The following is a 22,083-nucleotide window of genomic DNA, read 5'->3' as shown; positions in this document are numbered from 1 at the left end:
CGCTTACATAACACTAATTGTAATTAATATTCCGAGAGTTTATGGGAATTTAATTCTCTGATTTCTTTCAACTTGTAACTGATCGGAACAAAGGGCGTTTCTGAGCTTCTGTGAGCGCCCGGTCACTCTCTGAGCAGTATCTGGTTATGGACGGGTCGCTCCTTACAAACTGCGGCGAGACGAGCTTAAAAAGTTTAAGTTTAAAATGTTGTTCTGTGGAAGAACCGTGAAATTATTGTACTCTCGAATAGAAATGGTATGCAGAGCAGTTACACAGAATGGGACAGCAGTTAATATTGTGCATTCCCCATGGGAATTCAACCATTAATCACAGCAATTTTCCGCTCCACAATCAACGACAGAGACGAACCTACGGGAAAGAAGGTAGTAAACGTTCCGCATTAGTGCAGTGAGAAGAAATTTAACTGAGACACCGGGATTATACGGGACAAAGAACCGCAAATTCTGATTAACACGAGTACAATGAGAATTAGCCCCCAAAGAAGAAATTGCCAGAAATAATTCTGCTGTAGTTTAATGTCTAGATATTTGTTTCACTCTTTCATGGAAACCGTGGGTGGCACTTAAAAGAGCCGTTGGGTTTTCCGTCTGGTTTGTCAGTAGCTTGTGTATCTTCACTTGGAGCTGGTGTACTTGGTCACTGCCTTGGTCCCTTCCGACACGGTGTGCTTGGCCAGCTCCCCGGTCATCAGCAGGCGCACAAAGGTCTGGATCTCCAGGGAGCTGATGGTCGAACGCTTGTTGTAATGGGCCAGGCGGGAAGCCTCGCCCGCGATGCGCTCTAAAATGTCGTTCACGAACGAGTTCATGGTGCTCATGTCCTTGGAGGAGATGCCGGTGTCGGGGTGAACCTGCTTCATCACTTTGTAGATGTAAATAGCATAACTCTCCTTCCTCGCCCTCTTGCGCTTCTTGCCCGCCTTGCCTGAAGGTTTGGGCAAGGCTTTCTTTGCGCCCTTCTTTGGAACGGTTTCTGCGAATTTTTTTTAAACAAAATAAACTTTATTCATCGTAAAAGACAAACTATATACAATTACAAAACAGTGCAAACCTTTACATTCTTGTACCGATCATTCATTAGTGTTACCTTTTTAGATATATATAAAAAGCAGCACCGATGCCACACCAGTGGCTCCCTGGTACCTACCCTGTCCCGTATTTACAATATTTAAAGGCTTTCTCGCCTATCCCCGCCCCTCCCTCTCCAGTGGCAGAAGAACCCTAAACTGTAGTCCTTCCCCACCGAGCATTTGCGTTGGCTCCACCCAGCTTCAGTGCGTCCCTCAGCACGTACTCCTGCAGCCTGGAATGTGCCAGTCGGCAGAATACCCCTACGGACATCTCGCAGTGCTGGGAGACCGACAAGTTTCGGGCAGACCAAAGAGCGTCTTTCACCGAGTTGATGAACTTCCAGCAGCAGTTGATGTCCGTCTCTGTGTGTCTCCCCGGGAACAGCCCAAAGATCAGATAATCCTCTGTTGCGCTGCTGCTGGGGATAAACATTGACAAGGACACTTGCATCTTTCCCCACACCCTCCTCTCAAACCTACAGAGCGCACAGAGGTGGGCGACCGTCTCGTCCCCAGCGCAGTCCTCCGGGGTCAGCGCGCGCTGGGAGTGAGGTTCCAACCATACAGGTAGGATCTGACTGGGAGGGCCCTTCTCACCACCAGCCAAGTGAGGTCTTGGTGCTTGTTGGTGAGTTCTGGCGATGAGACATTCTGCCAGATGGTCTGGACAGTCTGCTCAGGGAATCAACCCACAGTATCCAATGAGTTCTCCTATTGCAGTGCCTGCAAGATTTTCTGTGCTGACAACTGCCTGATGGACTTGTGGCCAAAGGTATTGGTCTGGAAGAACTTTTCTACGAAGGACAGGTAGAGCTACTGGGACGCCGTGTGGCCATGGGGCCATGCCTATCCTTCGCAACAACAGGGACAAGTAGAACCTCGGTAGGTAGCGACAGTTGGTGCCCACATACTTGAGTTCCACGTACAGCCTGATGCAGCCACAGACGAAGGTGGTCATCAGGAGGAGGGCAATATTGGGGACACCTTTACCCCCATTGGCCAGGGACTTGTGCATGGTGGCCTGTCGGACCCACTCCATCTTGGATCCCCAGATAAACCGGAAGACGGCGCCCGTGATTCCCAAGCCAGAAGAGCGAGGAACAGGCCACACCTGCGACAAGTTCAGCAGCCCTGAGAGCACCTCACACCTGATGGCCAAGTTCTTCCCAGTTATCGATAGGGAGCGCCGTTCCCATAGTCCCAGTTTCTGCTTCACCTTCCCAATCCGCTCCCGCCAATTTTTGTTACACGCTCCAGCACCTCCGAACCAGCTCCCCAGCACTTTCTAATAGTCAGGCCTGACGGTGAAGGGGACGATGGATCGGTCGGGCCAGTTGCCGAAGAGAATGGCCTCGCTCTTCGCGCGATTGACTCTGGCCCCTGATGCCAACTCAAAATGTTCTCAGATACTAATCAATCTGCGAACTGACCTTGGGTCCGAGTAGAAGACAGTGCCGTCGTCCATGTACAGGGAGGTTTTCACCTGGGTGACCTCACTGCCTGGCAACGTCACCCCTCTGATAGTCTCTTCCTTCCTGATGGATTCGACAAAGGGTTCTACACAGCACACAAACACGACAGGGGAGAGAGAGCAGCCCTTCCTGACTCCAGACTTGATGGGGAAGCTGTCTGTTTCCCACCCATTGATTTGGACTGCGCTACAGATGTCCGTGTAGGGTAGTTGGATACAATTCCTGATTCCCTCCCCAAAGCCCATTTTGGAGAGCACGTCCAGCATGTACGTGTGTGATACGCCGTCGAAGGCTATCTCTTGGTCCGATCTGACCAGGCAGGTGTTCACCCCTCTGTCCTGCACGTAGGCGATGGTATCCCTGAGCAGCACGAGGCTGTCAAAAATCTTCCTGCCAGGTACAGCACAGGTTTGGTCCGCGTGGATCACCTGTTCCAGTCAAGACCTGACCCTGCTGGCGATGGCCTTGAACAGGATCTTAGATTCCACATTCAACAGTGAGATGGCTCTCCAATTTCTGATGTCCGCCCTCTCCCTCTTCTGCTTGTAGATTAGGGTGATGGTGCCCTTCCTCATAGACTCTGCAATACTGCCAGACCGAAACATAGCATTGTACACTTCCAGCAGATCTGGGCCCATCCAGTCCCACAGAGCAGTGTACAACTCCACCGGCAAGCCATCACCTCCGGGAGTTTTATTTGAATCAAAGGAACGGACGGAGCCAGTCAGCTCCTCCAGAGTCAGTGGTTGGTCCAGACTCTCCCGCTTGCTGTCATCTAAAACCTCCGTGATAGAGGACAGAAAGTTCTGGGAGGCGGTGCTCTCTGTGGCCTTTTTGTCGTACAGACTGACATAGAAGGATCTGCAGATCCTTAATATGTCCGTCTGCGAGGATGCTACTGAGTCGTCCTCTTCCTTAAGGCTGTGGATCACAGAGCTCTCCCTGTGCACCTTTTAGAAGAAGAAACGTAAACACTTCTCATCCTGCTTCACGGAGTGAACCCTGGATCGGAAGATAATCTTGGCGGATTCGGAGGCGTGGAGCTGGGCTTGCCGACTCTTTGCCTCTCGGAGTTCCTCCCTCACATCCACCCCCTCGACTGCAGAACGAGGAGTTTCTGCAAGTCTGTCTGGAGTTGGCACTGTTCCCTCTGACTCTGTCTTGCTTTCTGGACCACCCCCCCCCCCCCCCATGCAGATGAAGAACCTCTTGATGTTCTCCTTTGTCACTTCCCATCAGTGCACAGGGGAGTCAAAGAGGGGTTTCACGGTTTTCCAACCTGCGTAATCCTTCTTTAGTTCCTCCATGCTCTCTGGGGTCAGCAGCTTGACGTTCAACTTCCACGTCCCCCTGGCTGCCTTCTAATCCTCCTGCAGGTGACAGGAGGCCCGAAGGAGACGGTAGTCAGAGAAGAACACCGCCGTGACGTCGGTGGATCTGACAGTGATTGGCTCCGACACGAACAGGAAGTTGATCCGGGACCGGGCTGAGCCATCCGAACTCGACCAGGTGTGTTGCGGCTGTGCTCCACCTGAACGGGTGCTGAAGGCGTCGCGCAACTTGGCATCCTTTACCGTTTCCATCAGGATTCTGGAAATGCCACCCAGTCTGCTGTCGGCACTGCCGGATCGTCCAGCCGCACCGATGATGCAGTTGAAGTTACCGGCCAGAACGACCGGTTGGGACGTCACCAGCAGCGGTGGGAGTTGCTGTAGTACGGCCTGCAGCTCGCTCCGCACGAGTGAGGCGTACACATTAATTAGCCAGAGCGGAGTGTTCCGATACATCACATCTGCCAAGAGGAGCCACCCCCCCCCCCCCCCAACCACCTCTATGAGAAGTTGCATCCCCGCATCAGAATCCCCAGGCCGGAAGTGCGACAATCATCGCCCCCCGACCATACCGACAGTCCGTGGGACCACCATCGCGACCACCTCCGATAGCTGCGGAGGGGTGAGAGCCCGCACTCTTGTAAGAAAGTCACATCTGCCTTTATCTTGGAGAGGAACTGTAAGGAATTAACACATCGCGCGGTGCTCTTCACACTGCGCACGTTTAGAGATACCAGTTTTATCTCCATGGCTCTTTTGGAGTTCAGTTCCAGTTACACAGTCCATTTTCATTTGCCCTGGGCCCTCATGCCCACAGCTTTGGTGAACTGCCTCACCGATTCCGGGCTCAGATATTGGGAGTGGTCTCCCCCTGGGTGTAGGGTCCCTTGTGGCGAGGCTGGTGGTGCCACATGGGGTGGATCCGCCTGTGCCCCTGTTCCTTTCACTAGTGGCCCAGAATCTGTCCTCTCCCGGAGCTGGGGGGCGACGGCCTCTTGTGCTGCTCCCGGTCTCCCGGAGCTGGGGGGCGACGGCCTTTTGTGCTGCTCCCGGTCTCCCGGAGCTGGGGGGCGACGGCCTCTTGTGCTGCTCCCGGTCTCCCGGAGCTGGGGGTGGGGCGACGGCCTCTTGTGCTGCTCCCGGTCTCCCGGAGCGGGGGGGGGGGGGGGCGACGGCCTCTTGTGCTGCTCCCGGTCTCCCGGAGCTGGGGGTGGGGCGACGGCCTCTTGTGCTGCTCCCGGTCACCCGGAGCTGGGGGTCGGCAAGCAGGGTTGTTCCCTCACTTGTTCCTGTCTGTTGGTTCTCTTCCACATTCTCTCCTCCATTTTGCCGCTTCCTCTGTCTCCGTCATCGGCTTCTGCTGCTGCTTTAATCCTCCGGCGAGGAGGTTGTTGCTGTGCATCTGCTGCATGACTGTTTTCTTTCCAGTACCCTTGTTTTCTGTGGTCCGTTGTCTCTTGAGTGGTGTCTTTTGTGCCTTCTTCCTCTTCACAGTCTGCCATTCCCTTTTCTGTCCCTCCCCCACTCCCTCTTCCATTGACTCCTCCTCTTGTGGAGGGGGTTAGGAGTTCGTGGCTGGGGGTTGGGAGCTCGAGGGTGTCCGGTTGTCCTCACACCCCCTGGTCTCGGTCTCTTATGAGGCTCCCGTGCTGGTGGGGGGGGGGCGGTGTCAGTGTCCCACGGGGTGTTGGTCCTGACACACCCTCTTACTGCCTGTGCGTAGGTACAGGCCTGTTTTGGGCAGGCCTTGTGGCCTGCTTCCCCGCACAGGTTGCAACGTTTGCTTTCTTGACAATCCTTTGTGTGGTGACCTTCCTGCCTGCAGTTCTTGCAAGTGACTGCGCTGCACTGGGCCGCCACGTGTCCGGGTTTGCTGCAGTTGCGACACACCCTGGGTTGTCCCGTGTACACCATGTATCCACGGTTGTTTCCGATGGCAAACGCTGGGGGGTGGGGGGTGGATGATGGATCCATTTGCGTCGACTCTCAACTTGACCTTCACCTGGCGCTTGCTGGTCCAGATCCCGAACAGGTCCTGGATGTTGACGCAGCTTCCCGCTCTGTCAACGTACCGAGCCAGGAAGGTGAGGACATCCACCACGGGCACATGTGGATTAAACATGTGCACCGTTACCACACGTTCCTTCTGGGTGGGGAGGGTGAAGAGTGGCTGCACCTTCAGCAGTGACAGCGGAGCTTCATTCCCCTTCTCCCAAAAGTCCTCTAGCATCTTCTGCCATCCCACCGCGTACTTGAAGGTAACGTCGAAGTACCCGTTACCCGTGAAGTCCTGGAGGCATGAGATGTTCTTTGCCTCGAATTTGCACGTATCCAGCAAGACCTTCCTGATGAAGAGGTCTCTTGTGAAAGGGTTCCCATCGCTGAGGTCCTTCAGAGTCACTCTGACGGTATTGTGGATTCCTACTCCCGAGGTGCTCATCGCTGCCGCCATTCTGATGTGGTTGCTGAACATAGGAGTTAGATTGGTTTCCCAGTCAGCATTAGGATCCTCCTCTATGTCAGCAGGTTAAGCTCTCATCAGGCGGCTGCTTGATCGCGAAGAGTCCTCGATATCTTCTCCTCAATGTTGGTGTCTGCAGAGATCTGCCACGATCCACCACGAATTCGTCCTGGGAGAACCGTCTTTCTAATCACGGTCTCTCCCTTGCCCGTAAAATGGCATAACCTCGTCCTGGAACCTCGACCCTCCTGAAGACCGACGGTTCCCTGCCAGGTAAGGATTTCTGCGAATCAGGCATTTCTTCAGTCGGTTTCAGACCCAGAAATAAACGGAACCCTCTCGGAGGGCGGATTAAATAGGAAGCCTACCCGCCCTATGTTAATTAGGGAAGGCAAGCCCAGCATTTCCATTAGCTGTTTGGAGAGACGAATCCCGCGCTCTACCAATCAGAAGCCGCCCCACTGCCCAGAGTTGGGTACGGCTAACACTGCAGACTGGGAACTGGCGCTGGTCTGGGGCAGTTGGCGCTGCCGGTCCATGCGGCAGCAAGGTCGACAGGGAAGAGAGAGGGTGCAGGTGCTGGAATTAAAAGGGGGATGTAAAAAGCAGACAGGAACACGTTTATTTCGTGAACAAGGGCAGCAGGGACCGAAGCAGAGATATGTCCCGTGAGGCACGTTTCTGTGTGAAGTTCCAAGTCAGCATCGAGTTTATGGTCAGATGCACAAGTCCATGTGTGCACAGGTGCAATGAAAAACTTCAGTGCAGCAGCATCGCAGGTACATCGCATCAGAGACACAACATTCACAAGAAAAGCATAAACTAAAGATCAAGTATACACAATTACACAAGGAAGTTCACAAACAGAACAAGAAAAACAAATACCACTGTGGTGTAAAGTGGACATAGTGCTGCAATACTGAGGCCGTTTAACTTGGTTCAAGAACGGAATGTTTGAAGGGAAGTAGCTGTTCTTAAACCTGGTGGTGTGGGACTTCAGGCATCTGTACCTCCTGCCCGATTGTAGCTGGTGGTTGTCCATTCAAATTTGAGGAATGACCACACCAAGAAATTATAGGTCTGCCAGTTTAAATTCAGTGGTGGGGAATTTTTTGAAATCCATTGCAAGGGACAGTGTAAACTCCAGTTAGAAAGGCAGACATTAAACTGGATCAGGTACTGGGTGAATTCACTGAGGGGCCGGTGAGGAATTCAGAAATACCTTTGGGAGATTCCAAACATCAGGCTGGTCACAAAATTCTGTACCAGCCAGTCACCGATAGAGTATGAGGTTCATTCGGCACCTGTCAGTTTCTGGTACAGTGTAAGAGTGTGGGTTTCATTCTGTACCCGTCAGTCTCTGGTACAGTGTGAGAGTGTGGGGTTCATTCTGTACTTGTCAGTCTAAGGTTGACTGTGAGGAGTTCGTACGTTCTTCCGTGTCTGCGTGGGTTTCCTCCTGGTTCTCCGGTTTCCTCACACGTTGTAAAGACGTATGGGTAGGTTAATATGGGTTTAAGATGGGCGGCGCGGACTCGTTGGGCCGGAAGGGCCTGTTACCACGCTGTAAATATTTTTTAAAAAAAAAGTGGTTCTGGTTACACTGAGCACACTTCGGAGATGTGCATCTGCAGATATTCAGTGCAACAGTCTTCTTGGGAGAAATAATGTGACTTTCCTGAAGACCCCGTGTGGGAGGTTTGAACTGGTCTGTGTTGTGTTGCAACATTTGGGATCATGGGACTGAGACTCTTCTTCTGACTGGATGTGTCATCCACAGGTTTCGGTGATGGCACCTCTGTTTGATCAGATGACAAGGCACATGGGCTGATTCACTAGCTGATGACAATTGTTTGTGCAGTTGTGGATGGCGAGAAAAGTTGTCAAAGGAGGGAGCAGGATAAAGGCCCTGTGGAAGTACGGGCAGAGAAATGGAGGATGGGGTTTATTTCAGACAGGCATGAGATGTTGTCCATTGGGAGGTAAATTGTTGAAGTATACAATAAATGGCAGGATACTGGAGAAGAGCATTAATGTACTGAGGCATATTTGGGTGCAAGTCCATAACTCTCTGAAAGTGGCATTACATGGAGACTGGGTGGTAAAGCAGTTGCAGGGTACACTTACCCTCATCACTCAGGGCACTAATTATAAAACCCGGGAAGTGATGTTGCAGCCGTAGAAAATTTGGTTGGACCACATTTGAAGTACTGGGTGCAGTTCTTGTTGCCACGATACAGCAAGGATGTGGAGGCTAAGGAAAGGTTGCAGAAGAGATTCACCAATGTACTGCCTGCATTAAAGAGTATTAGCTGTCAGGAAAGTTTGAATAAACTTGGATTATTTTCTCTGGAGGACGAGGGGAGATCTGAGAGAATACATAAAATTCCGACAGGCACAGAATGGGGAGATGGTTAGGTTCTTTTTGCCTGGGTGAAAATATCTAACATGACTGGGCATCGCTTTAAGGTGGTAGGGTGAACATTTAAAGGAGATGAACGAGGCAAGTTTTATTTTACCCAGTGAGGGGTCAGTGCCGGGAACATGCTGCCAGTGGAGGTTATGGAAGCAGATACAAATGCAACATTGAAGAGGCATTTGGACAGGTACATGAGCTGAGAGAGGGAGGAGAGATGGAGACCATGGGCAGGCAGATGTGCCGTCTAATCTGACATTATGGAGACTCTGGCATCGTGGGCCAAAGGCCTGTTCCTAGGTTTGTTTACAGATGCAGAAAATAATGAGGAAAACTAAAAGAATGTTACCTTTTATTGATGGCGGATTTGAATACAGATGTGAGGAGGTTGTGCTTCATATATGGGGCAGAGGTGAGGCCACATCTGGGACACCTGTACAGTGTTGGTCTCTTTGTTTAAGGAAGGGGGTTAATGTATTGGGAGCAGTTCAGAGAAGGTTTACTGCACCAACACTGGCACTGGGCTGTTTTTGTCTGATGAGGAAAGGTTGGACAGTCTGGGCTTGTGTCTGCTGTAGTTCAGAAGAGGGAGAGGGACCTTGATTAAAACAAGCAGACGTCCTGAGGGATCCTGACAGGCCACATCGGGAGATTATGGTTCAACATGTGGGAGAATGTGGGAATTGAGACTGCTGGTTCATGATAAGGACTCCCTCATTTCAGCCAAAGATGATGTAGGATTTTTTTGAAGATTGTATTTTTTTATAAAGATCTGTTTTTTTGCCTCAGAGGTTGTTGAGTCTTTGGAAGTCTCTTCCCCACAGGGTGTTGGGAGCAGAGTCTTTGAACCTTTCTAAGGGAGAGGTGTTGAGCTACATTATAAGGAAGGGGGTGAGATGTTACTGTGGGCAGACAGCAACCTGAAGTTTGATGTTAAACTGAGACCAACCGTGAGCTCATTAAATGACAGAGCTGGTGGGAGGGGCTGATTTGGGACTCCTGCTCCTAATTCGAATGTCAGTGTGCCTGTGTGTCCCTGGAGGCTTGTGACCAGGACTGGACACCGCTCCAGCTGTGGCCCAACTTGTGTTTCTACAGTTCCAGCAGAGCCCCCTGCTCTTCCATTCTGTGCCTTCAGCCAACAAAGACAAGTCTCCCATCTGCCTCCTTAACCCACCGACCCACCCTACCTTCAGGGACCTGTCCACATGATCCCCATGGTCCCTCTACCCCTTCACACTTCTCCACACATCCCCATGTACTATGTGTCCCCCGGCCGTGTTTGGGCTCCCCACTTGCATCACCTCACTTCCCCGGATTAAATTCCATTTGCCACCTGTCTGCCCACCTGCCCAGCCCACTGATATTTTCCTGCAGCCTTCAGCTTCCCTCCTCACCGTCAGCCACACGGCCAATTATTGTAACATCTGCAAACTCCTCCATCAGCTCCTCACACCGACAGCAGAGTCGTTCCTTCCCATCAAACGCATGGACTTCGTCCCTGGTCTCCAGGGTACCACTGCAGGCAGCCTCCAGGCACTGAAGCCCTTGTCAACAGTTCTCCTCACTTCCTGTCACTCACACAGTCTGGCATCCAACTTGTCACTTTGTCATGGCTCCCATGGAATTTACCGGCCCTGTGGGATCTGTCCAACACCTTGCTGACATCCATGCAAACCACATCATGTAAACTTTCCTCATCAACTCTCCTGAAAAATAATTAAGCCAGTTCCAACCTTCCAACCTCAAATAATTGCTGACTGTCCTCGAGAATCATTCTGTGCCCACAGAACACAGAATAGTACAGCGCAGCACAGGCTCTTCAGCCCATGATGTTCTACCGGAGTAGTTAAACTAATCACTAAATACCTAAGTAAAAGTGTCCCTTCTGCCCGCACATTGTCTATATCCTTCTATTCACGTGCCTATGAAAGACCCTCTTAAGTTCCTGTGTCCCATCTGCCTCCACAACCACTCCTGGCAGCACATTCCAGGCACCAACTGCTCTGTGTATAAAAAAAACTTGTCCAGCACATCTCCTTTAAACTTACCCCCTCTCATCTTAAACACATGTCCTCTGGTATTGTACATTCCATCAGTGGGGAAAAGCTACTGGCTGTCTACCTTATCTCTGCTTCTCATAATCTTATCAACTTCTATGAAGTCTCCCTTCTCCTCTGCTGTTTGTTCACCGTGTCTCGGTACGTGTGACAATAATAAACCAGTTTACCAATGTAGCACTTGCCCTTTCATCCAGGCAGCACGCTGGTCAACCTCTTCCACACCGTCTCAAAAGCCTCCACATCCTTCCTGTACTGGGGTGAGAAGAACTGAAAGCAAAGCTCTAGATGCGGCCTAACCAGAGTTTTATACAGCTGCAAATTAACTTCCTCACTCTTGAACTCAGTGCCTCGACTAATGAAGGCAAGCATGCCATTCACCTTGTTTACAATCCTACCACACTGTGCAGCCACTGTCATTGAGCTCTGGACTTGTACCCTAAGCCTCTGTACATCAACACTGTTAATGGCCCTGCCATTAACTGTGTGTTGCCCTTTACATTTGATCTCTGGAAGTGCAATACCTCATACTTGGCTGGATCCAAAACCATCTGCTGACTATATGCCCACATCTGTAACTGATCTACATCCCACTGTATGCTTTGGCAATCGTCAACACTACCTACAATGCCACCAATCTTTGTATCATCTGTGACGTTACTCACACACCCATCCACGTTTCCAGTCCAGTCACGGACCTCCCACCAGAATAAGCTCCATCGATCACCACCCTCTGTCTTCCATGGGAAAGCCCACTCCGAATCCAAGAATCCAATCCTGAAGCTGTCCTTAGTAATTATTCCTACCATCCCTCAGGATTCCCCCCAGTAATTCCGCCAACATTGTTGCGACAGTGACCGGCTTGTAATGAATCAGTCTGCCCCTGTCTCCCTCTGCAACCACCAATACCACGTCAGCAGCCTTCCAGTCTTTTAGCACCCCACCTGTAACCAGAGAGGGCTGGGAAATGATGGGCAGGGGCTCTGCTATTTCCACCCACGCCGCTCTGAACAGCCGGGGACGTGTTTATCAGGGCCGCTGAATTATCTGTGTGTAAATGTGCTGAACAATGTTTCTTCCCTCTGATCCGTCCCTCTCTCCCACTCCTCCTGCTCCTGTTCCTTATGTTCTCATTCAGCCCCTCGTGTCTGCTCCACCGATCAATGAGCTCATGGCTGGTCTTTTAATGCAGCACCACTCTACTGCACTAACCACAGGCACAGCGACTCCCTGGGTCACTGAATATCTCCCAGAAACAATCAGTTTCAGCCCTGAATATACTGAACCCTGGGTCTACACAGTCCACAAGTCAGGAATATCCTCTGATGAAGGAAGAAGCTCCTCGACTTTGTCCTTTAAGGTCCAACCCCTCATTCTGAGACTGTGACCCTTCACTACAGACACCTCAGACCGCAGAAACACCCTCCCTGTATCTGATTTGTCACACCCTCCAACAGTTCTGCAAATCTCCATTGGATCTCTACTTCTTCTCCTTAACCCCAAAGAATACAGGCCCAGCCCACTCACTGTCCCCTCACACACACAACCTGCCCTCCCTGGAACAAGTCCAGTCAGTGTGGGGAACAATCATTGCACTCCCTCAATTGCAGGTAGATCCTTCCTGAGGTAGTGAGACCAGACCTGGACACAATGTTCAAGCTGCGCTCTCACCAGGGCCCCATATAATCGCAGTGAGACATCTCTACTCCTGCTCTCCAATCCTCCTGCATCACAGGACAACATCCTGTCGGCTCCCTAATGCCCTGCTGTCCCTGCATGGTCACTGCCAGTGGTTTGTTTACAAGGACACCCAGGTCCCTCTGAACATTTCACTCTGTCCCCATGGAAAAAGTTCTCTCCCTTTCTCTGTTTCCTCTGGGAGTGGATGACCTCACGTTTCCCCACATTCTGTTACACCTACCCCGTCCTCACCCATTCACCTCCCAAACCCTCTCTGCAACTTTCTCACTGCTGACACTGCCCCCCAGCTCTGCAACACCAGCAGCCTTAGAGTCACAGAGTTATACAGCACGGAAACAGGCCCTTCAGCCCAAGACGTCCATGCCGACCAAGTGGCCTTCCTGAACTGTTCCCATTTGCCTGCATTTAGCCCACATCCCTGTAACCCTTTCCTCTCCATGGAACTGTCCAAATGCCAATTAAATGTTGGAACGGTACCCGCCTGTACCACCTCTTCTAGCAGCTCGTTCCATATACGCACCACGTTCTGTGTGATGAACCTGGCCCCAGGTCCCTTTTAAATCTTTCCTCTCTCACGTTAAACCTGTGCCTCTAGTTTTGGAATCCTCTACCCGGGGGTAAAGACATTGCTGTTCAACTGACCTAAGTCCGCTGTGGTTTTATAAACCTCTCTAAGGTCGCATGCACTTCAGGAAAATAAATCTTAGCCTATCCAACCTCTCCTTATCACCCAAGCCCCCCAGTCCCAGGAACATCCTCAAATCTCTTTTGCACCCTCTCTGGTTTAATGACCAAGTTCTGGTACCCCACATTCTGATCGATGAAGGCAAGCATGTCAAACGCCTTCACCACCCTGTCTACCTGTGTTGCCACTATGAAGGAATGAGGTAACTGCATCCCCAGGTCTCTCCGTTGTAGAACACTCCCAGGGCCCGACCACTTACTGTGTCAGTCCTGCCCTGGTTTGTCTTACCAAGATGCAACATCTCACATATTTCTTCCCTTACTCAGACCTAGTTGAACAAGATCCCTTTATAATATGAGATAAATGTCTTCACTGTCCACTATGCCACCCAGTTTAGTATCCCCTGCAAACTCACTGACCATGTCACCTACACTCTCATCCAAATCTTCCATATAAATGATTCTGATACAAACAACAGCAAACCCAGCACTGATCCTTATGGTGCACCTCTGGTCACAGGCCTCCAGGCTGAAGAAATGACCGTCTGTCTCTTACCATCAAGCCAGTATTGTGTCCATTTGGCTCGTTCTCCCTGGAACACATATGATCTAACCTTCTGGACTAGCCTACCTCATAAAAACTTCTCAAAGATCTCGCTGAAGTCCATGTAAACAGCATCTACCAAACTTCCCTCATCTACCTACTTGATTGCCTCTTCAAAAAAAAACTCAACCGAATTTGAGAGAGACAATTCCCACAGACAGAGTCATGCTGACCATCCATAATCAGTTCTTGCCTTTCCCAATGCAGGTAGATCCTGTTTCTCAGAACCCCCTCCAATAACTGTCCCACCACTGATGTTCGCCCCACCCCCAGTCTGTAGCTCCCAGGCTTTTCCTTGCAGCCCTTCTTAAATTACAGCACAACATGAGCCACCCTCCAACTTCCGGCCCCTCACCCGTGGCTGTCGATGATGCAAGTATCTCCACAATGGGCCACACAGTGTCTTCCCGACCTTCCCACAATGCCCAGGATACACTTGGTCAGGCCTCAGGGCCATATCTACCTTGGTGCATTTTCAGACCTCCAGCACCTCCTCCACTGTCGTGTGGTCTCTCTTCAAGACATCCATGTCCCGCGTTCCCTGCCATTCATATCCTTTCCCACAGGAAATTCAGGTCAAAAATATGTTAAGGACCTCACCCATATCCTATGATTCCACATACAGATGATCTTGGTGATCTTTAAGTGTCAATGTTCACTCCTACTGTTTAACTGTTTTATTGGAAATGTGTGTCTGGGCCTTGGGCTCAGTGTGGGACTGAATGTCTCTGCTGTCTGACTCTGTTGAACTGATGAGCTGTCAGTCTCTCTGTGCTCTCTAACGTACCTAGTGTTCTCACACACGGACCGGCTGCACTGTTTCTTGTGCTTCGGGAGCAAAGAACACCAGAGTTGATTGAAGTCTCTCCCAGTGGTAAGGAAAAGGAAACGGGATCAGTGAGGGAGAGGTAAAAGGCAGACGGTTGTGTGAAGCGGCCGGTGCAGCCAGTGCCAGTGTGTGAGGCGGCTGCAGCTCTCAGCTTCTGCCGACCAGCAGAGGGCGGCAGCTCCGCACCAAGTGATTGACACACACACACCGCCACATCCCGGCACGGATCCGGGATGGGACTGCCCCTTGGAGCAGGGAGACTTACACAGCTCGCATTTCCACTCACCTGTCCCGTGGGACTCGCCGCTCAACCGGTGCCAAACACTGCTGTTTAAACTGTGTCCCCCCACACTTCACACCGGTAGCCCGCAAATGACGCTCTTTGTAAAACTGCACCCACCCTGAGGGTCCGGCTATGTGTCCACTGCTCACGGTCCAGTAACAAAACACAAGGGGATACTCGAACCAACAGGAAGCAGCAGTGACCGTCACCAGCAGCTCCTTCTCTCTTCGCCTCCCCCGCCCACGCCCGGCCAGGGAACGGCCTCTCCCTCCTCACTCACTTCATGTTCCGTACCCTGTCTTGTTCCACTCCGCCTCTTCCCCCCCCCCCCCCAGCCGCCTCCTCCACTGCCCCGGGTCTGGACTCCATGCCGATCCCTGAGCCCATACGCGTAGCCGCTCCCAGAGCGATGCACTGCTGGAAGGAGGCTGCTGTCAGAGCCCTGCCCCCGGGCCCGGGTGCTCTCCATTCCCAGCTGCTTTAAACCCGCTCCCGCCGCTCGCTGAAGGAATGGGTCTCACAGTCGGAGCTGCAGCACACAGCGCATGTGCTCTGCCGCCAGCTGTCAATCAGGACAAGGGGAGGGGCTATACGGCGCATGCGGTCTTGTCCGCCTGACGTCACAGAGTGAAGCCCAGCCGGACCTTTCCTAAATTCACTTTCATCAGAGTCTGAGCGAAGTGTCCGGGGCTGGGGGAGGGACAGGGCGGCTTTACACCCGGGACCCATCCACCGTAAAACATGTCCACGGGATCGTTCTCTGCAAAATGTTTCAGCTGTTCCTGAGACTGAACACAAAGTCCCTTTCTCTCGGAAGAACCTCCCGTCCCGAGCTCATTGCAGACCGGTCTCTTCCACATTCCGGATTAAAAATGGACTGATCACTGCGACACCAAACTCCTTGTCGCTTTTACAGTTTATTGTTCAAAAATTCTCTGGTATTTACAGATAACATTGAAAGCAGCAAATCCGTCTCCCCGTCGGGGAATTGAACCCCGGTCTCCCGCGTGACAGGCGGGGATACTGACCACGATACTAACGAGGAACCGACAGGAGAATGTGATCTGTCATGCTGATGTCAGTGTACCGGAGGGTTCACAGCATAATCTCCGCGTTTGTTCGTTGACAGCTAACCGGCATCTTTCAGACACCCACGTCACTGTGTGACCGGAGGGGTCTCATGATCCTCCAGAGATTCAGTCACTTATTGTGTTGAAGAACTGGCCGGAGGTGAGGCTCCCACTAGGGCCGTGAAGCGTGTGGTTGAAAAGGACATTTCAAATCAACATTTATTTTTCGAATTGAGTTATGTGTGAGGCAGGAAACGATTTGCAGCCCTTTGACTATCTCAGGGATCGACTCTCACTTCGGTCCGATCTCGGCTGAATAAATACTGGGAGCAGTGTGACTCCGGTCTTTTGGAGGGTGGCGATATCAACTGGATGGAACAGGGACTGCAGCAGAGTGAGGAATGAGCTGTCAGAAAGCAGCTCGGGGACTGGTGATCGGGTCACAGAGTCAAACAGCACTGGAGACGGTTCAGTACCCGTATATCCTGCAACATCACGGAGCGCTGGTGGTATAGTGGTGAGCATAGCTGCCTTCCAAGCAGTTGACCCGGCTTAGGTTCCCGGACATCGCAGGTTGGAGAATTTTAATCTCCTCACAACACGATCTGTGCAGAACACAAGGGGACTAGCGGTCTGCTGCTGCTAACTCGCATGTGGCTTCCTGGATTCATTGAGTTAGATCAGTGAATGTAAAGGAGATCCGATCGCTGTTTCATTAATTATTGTTCACTCTGGGCAGGTCAATGGATCAGGGATGGAATTCCCGTCCCCCACCTTTTCCCGGGAAATCGATGAACGGATCAGTGCAGCCTCCTGCTCTCACTCTGTCCCAGATTCCCACAACAACCGAGGACTTGTCCCAGCATGTCCCAGGTGACGTGTTCACACTGAGTGACATCAGTCCGTTCACCCCCGCTCTGTATCTGTGTTCACGCTGTGGGATCTCTCCCCTCACTCCTCCTCTGTTCCCCGAGGAACTTTAACCCGCTCTTCTCAACTCACAGATGTAATATAGAGTCACAGGGTCATGCAGCACAGAAACAGGCCCGTTGGCCCGTCATATCCATGCTGACCATCAAGTACAAATCTAGAATAATTGCTCCTGCAGCACTTAGTCCGTTGCCTTCAGTGCCTTGGCGATTCCAGGGCTCGTATGGATACTTGTCAAACATCGCGATAGTCCCTGCTTCCAGCACCCACTCAGGGGGAGTGTTTCAGTTCCCAAACACCCACTTCCTGTGCAGTTCTTCCTCATGCCTAACGGTGAAATACATGTCTGCAATGGGGAGAAGTTTCTCACTATCTCCTCCCCTGATAATATGAGATAACTCTTCAAGGTCCCCGTCACACTCCTCCGCTCCATGGAAAACACCCCCAGTCTGTCCGTTCCCTGCTCATAACTGAAGCGCTCCCCCTCAGATATCATCCTGGTGATTCCCGCCGCACCGTCTTATGTCCGTCTCGGGCTTCCGTCACTCCCTCTACCCAACGGGAATGACCCATTTTTTTATGGCTGACCAGGCCGGAGTTTTTGTTTTGTTTCCCATCTTTTGTGTCTGTGTGTGAGAAGTTTGGATTCTCTCTTCATTGGTAAATTGCTGTTTACGACGTAGTAAATAGCAGAGAGCGGTTTCGATCCATCGACCTCTGGGTTATGGGCCCAGCACGCTGCCGCTGCGCCGCTCTGATGGTGGGTAAACATTGTGTGATGTTGCTGTGCTGTGAATGTCCCGCCGTCCCTTCGATCAGTTTTATTTGTCGTTTCTTTTCCCTTGCCGACTTCCCTTTCTTCCCTGACATTTCCCTTCTGTCTCTCTTCCCCTGTCTCTCTGTCTTTCTTTCACTGTTCCTGACTCCCCGCCCCATCCGGTCCCTATCCCTGTGCTGTCTGTGCTCTCTCCCGGTTGGATACCTCGTTTCCGACATTTCAGCAATGACGGTGTCTGACATGATTTGATTGACCCTGTTATTGTGGCCCTGCTGTTGGACATTCTGTTTATCTTCCCCTGTGTGTTCCGTGTTCCAGATATAACAGCTGGTGTGTTAACGGCGGCTCTAATTCCCAAAGCAACGCGGCCGGACCTGGCAGTGACAGGTCGGGAGTAGCGGGGTGCCACAGGGTCCAGTGCACTGACCTGGCAGGGGAGTGACGGGGATCACAAGGCCGTTCTCCCGGGCTGAGGCTCGCTCACTGCACTCCGGGTGCGCTGACACCTGCCGTGTCCCAAATGTGGGACAGTCGACTGTAAAATGTGTGGTGGTGGGGACTGTGTTCGCGCTCTCCCTGATCTTCAGTCAAACCTAGATTTACGTCCGACTTGTTCTGACCTTATCCCCCGCATGTCCTTTGTCACCTGTGGTAACGGAGACGTTCAGCGTTCAGAACGGGACTGATGCCACCGCCGTCTCGTCAATTCTATCGCCTCTGCCTCTCCAAATGACAGTTCAGTCTCCTGCTCTTTCAACTGCACAATCTGTTGTCCGCTGAGACCTCCGACTTCCGCTCCGCCCCGCCGAGGCATTGTACATGAGCCGGCAAGGGCGAGTTTCTGACTCTCCCACATAGGACGGTTTAGTAACAGACCGGCGTGTGGTTATCCGACCCGTGCCCCGATCTTCATTCTGGCACAAAACGACCGTTCTTCATCCCCGGGGATACTTTCTCCTTATCCCGTGTTCTTGCCAGTAAGGCTCAGATCCCGAAACTGTATCAATGAAAGGTTTATACTAACCAAAGAGGAGGATGTATGGGAGATGGCCGAATAGTTGGTAGTGATTTACCCCTCTTAGACGTCATTTTCCCAGCTCTCTCGGGCTCGGGGCAGCATCGCGTTTCTCCAGGAATTTCCGCGCATTCTTCAAAATTCAATATCACCAGCGTGAAGATGCCGGGGATTGAACCCGGGACCTCATACATGCAAAGCATGCGCTCTCCCACTGAACTACATCCCCGATACAAGAGAGCAGTATTTGACAGACAAGCGACTGCGGATGCTGGAGTCTGGAGCAACCAGAAAATCTGCTGGAGGAACTCAGCGGTCGCGCAGCACCTGTGGGAGGAAAGGAATTGTCGCCGTTTTAGGTGGAAACCCTGCCACAGGACTGACGTAGGGAATTGATGCGGGAATTTGACTGGAAACGTCGACATTCCTTTCCCACACAGGCGCTGTTCGAACCGCTGAGTTCCTGCAGCAGATTGTTTGAAGCAAGATCACCACAACTCCCCCCCCCACCCTGCGGCAATCCCCGTCTCTCCTGCTGGGCATAAATCATTGACATTGAAACATAACTGATAGCAGCTGGCTCAGGCTATTCGGTCCCTCGTGCCTGCTCCTCCATTCAGTAAGTTCATGGCTGATCATCCAATTTCACTTCTCTGTTACATCTTTTCAGCTCCCTCTGGATAACGTCAGATATTATTCACCGTCTCACTGAATGATCAAGGCCCAGAAAAAAAAACAAATGAAGCACAACATTGCACCCAATAAGTTCCAGGGACGCTGTTTTACGAAACTCGCACATCCCGGTGAAATGGAAGCGTAACATCCGGACTCCGGACGTGAGACCCCGCAGGAGACGCTCCCACTGAGCCCAGTGAGGCAGCAGCAGGGAGTGCCCGCCTCCGAACAGCGCAGTGTTACTCAGCTGACAAAGACACGCACAGCAAAAGCTGCCGGATCGCCAGCGTCCCTGGGTGGGCTCGAACCACCAACCTTTCGGGTAACAGCCGAATGCGCTGACCGATTGCGCCACAGAGACACCCTGAAGGAAGCGGGAATAAATGGGCCGTTGCCGGGTTGGGAGGCGGTGTCCAGCGACTGGTGCTGGGACCCGGATTTTCACAACCTGCGTCAATGGTTTGGATCAGGGTGTCACGGACAATATGAAACAGAAAATGGTGGAAACACTCAGCGGGTCGGGCAGCATCTGTGGAGATAGAGAAGCAGAGGTAACGTTTAAAGTCGCCAGGTGAAGGGTCTTCCACCGGGTTGTGAAGAGGATGCGGAAAGGCTTCAGCGGGATATCGACAGGCGAAGGGAATGGGCGACGGCACGGCGGATGGGAAGCAATGAGGACCATTGCGAGGTGCTTCTGAAACAGGTTTTTAATTTAATGGCGCGCGAACGAAAGGTGTTGGTGTCCTGAGAAACCCGGGTGTCCTTGTACACAAAACACTGACCATTCACATGCAGGGTCGGTGAACAAGCGGGAATACAAACGGTACGTCGGTCTTTATTGCAGAGAGTTTTGGTATCGGAGTAAGCACGTCTCACTGGAATTATACAGGACCCTCGTGAGACGGGACCGTAATATTAGGACATACGAATCAGGAGCAGGAGTAGACCACTCGGCCCTCCAGTCAGCTCCTCCATTCCTTGAGACCACGGCTGACATCATTGGATCCCCGCCTTCCCTGGTGACCATTCACCCCTTGCTGATTAACCGTTTATCCACCTTTGGCTTTAAAATATTGACAGACTCTGCTTCCACCCACAGCCTTTTGAGGAAGGGAGATGCAGAGAGTCCAGGCCTCCTGTGTACAGGTGCGGCCCCTACCTGAGGAAGGACACACCTGTGACTGAAGGAGTGCAGCAATGGTTTACCAGTTTGTCCTGTGAGGAGAGGTTCAGCAGCTTGGGCCGACACTCTCTGGAATTCAGTGAATGCGAGGTGATCCCATTGCTCCTCACACACTCAGGTTCGGGATCGGAGCCAATGAATGAACCTTACAGATCAGTAAGGAGGCCGTTTGAGTGTGTCCTGTCGGGAAGGAGCAGGCTGGAGCAGTTGCAAAACTTGTTGGACCGGTCCTAATCAATACAGAGATCCATCCCCATGTCAAGAAATACCAGCAACTGACTGTTGAAAACATACACAAACAGCATTGTATCTGTTGTTAAATGACAGCAGGACAACCAGTCAGAAAACGTTTTTTCCCTGTACCACCCCTTGTAAAAGGTGAAGAGAACGGCCCTCAGTGTCTCTAAGTCCTTTTATAAAGCAACACGAACAGACTGTTTCCCGCTCAGGAGAAAACGGCTCAACACCTCCTCGTGGTTACAGACACAGAAAGTTTTACTGCACAATTTCTCTTCTCACTTGTTTTATTCATCATTTTATTTTATTTGCATTCATGATCAATCCATTCAGTAATGTTACCGTATTGTTTTACAACCATAACACCATTGCCACCCATGGAGCCCCCTGAGGTGATTCAACATTACAATGTTAGCAAACCAACAGTCTGCAATGAGGTGGGTGACCGTCTCTTTCCCACTGCAGCCGCCCCGAGGGCAGCGTGCGTTGGAGATGATCTTTCCTCTGTACAGGACGGACCTGACTGTAAGGGCCCCTCTCACCGCCAGCCAAGTGAGATCTCGGAGCTTGTTGGTGATTTCTGACAAAGAGCCATTTTCCAGATGTTTTGGGCAGTTTGCTCAGGGAACCACCAGGCAGTATTCATCGAGTCCCTGTCCCGCAGTGCGGGACTTTCCGTGCTGACCACTGCCTGATGGACGTGCTCAGAGGCGTTTGCTTGGAAGAACTCTTGCACAAAGGACAGGTAGTGCGGCAACGTCCAGCTGACTGGGACGTTGTACGGGAACGGGGCCAGAGCTACCCCAGGGTTAGGTAGAACCTCAACACGTAGCGACACTTGGCCCATGGACATTGGTTCCACACACAGCCTGATGCAGCCACACACAAAGGTGGTCATCAGGATGAGGGCAGCCTTGGGTACACTTTTGCCCCCACTCACTTGGGACTTGTGCATTCTGACCCGTCGGACTCTCTCAGTCTGGGACTCGAGATGAACTGGAAGACAGCCCGGGTGATTACCGAAGTGGAGGAGAGGGGCTACGGGCCACCCCTGCGCCAAATACAGCACCCCTGAGAGCACATCACACCAAATAGATCAAATAACGACCCTCTCCACTCAAATAATTAGGGTTATACAAAATATAAAGAAACACGACCTCAAAATGTACCACTTCTCTTTTTTCTCCCCAAAATAAAGATCAACCACTCAGACAGCGTTTCCTCCCTCCACAACTCCCGCACTGGGAGAAGGGAACGGTCATC

General features: G+C 51.8%; 2 protein-coding genes, 4 non-coding genes and 1 pseudogene across 9 annotated transcripts in view; 1 reads left to right on the top strand and 6 right to left on the bottom strand.

Annotated features, from left to right (window-relative positions):
* LOC127587210 (histone H4) overlaps positions 1–22,083 on the bottom strand; it is a 226,995-nt gene that overhangs the window by 168,866 nt on the left and 36,046 nt on the right. The window lies entirely within an intron of this gene.
* Positions 636–4,488, bottom strand: LOC127587191 (histone H2B 1/2-like). The gene is made up of 2 exons (XM_052045384.1): positions 4,467–4,488; positions 636–994 (listed from the first exon to the last, which is right to left on the bottom strand). Exons 1-2 carry the CDS (start codon positions 4,486–4,488, stop codon positions 636–638), a joined length of 381 nt encoding a protein of 126 aa, XP_051901344.1.
* On the bottom strand, positions 15,906–15,977 carry trnad-guc (transfer RNA aspartic acid (anticodon GUC)). Its single transcript has one exon. It is a non-coding gene; the product is annotated as a tRNA-Asp (tRNA).
* On the top strand, positions 18,130–18,289 carry LOC127587285 (U1 spliceosomal RNA). Its single transcript, XR_007958767.1, has one exon. It is a non-coding gene; the product is annotated as a U1 spliceosomal RNA (small nuclear RNA).
* trnaa-ugc (transfer RNA alanine (anticodon UGC)) lies at positions 18,883–18,954 on the bottom strand. Its single transcript has one exon. It is a non-coding gene; the product is annotated as a tRNA-Ala (tRNA).
* trnan-guu (transfer RNA asparagine (anticodon GUU)) lies at positions 19,688–19,761 on the bottom strand. Its single transcript has one exon. It is a non-coding gene; the product is annotated as a tRNA-Asn (tRNA).
* LOC127587290 (uncharacterized) lies at positions 20,918–21,097 on the bottom strand (annotated as a pseudogene).

Source organism: Pristis pectinata, chromosome 39, assembly GCF_009764475.1.
Source record: "Pristis pectinata isolate sPriPec2 chromosome 39, sPriPec2.1.pri, whole genome shotgun sequence".
In the NCBI taxonomy this organism is placed as follows: domain Eukaryota; kingdom Metazoa; phylum Chordata; class Chondrichthyes; order Rhinopristiformes; family Pristidae; genus Pristis; species Pristis pectinata.
The sequence above is the reverse complement of the archived record's forward strand: the minus strand, read 5'-3'. Positions and strand labels throughout refer to the sequence as shown.

Excerpts from the sequence above, each read along its gene's own strand:
- LOC127587191 (XM_052045384.1), bottom strand. The coding sequence starts at position 4,488 with ATGGTGGTCCCACGGACTGTCG. Across the intron at positions 995-4,466 it reads GGTGGTCCCACGGACTGTCG|AAACCGTTCCAAAGAAGGGC; the intron begins GTATGGTCGGGG and ends AAAAATTCGCAG.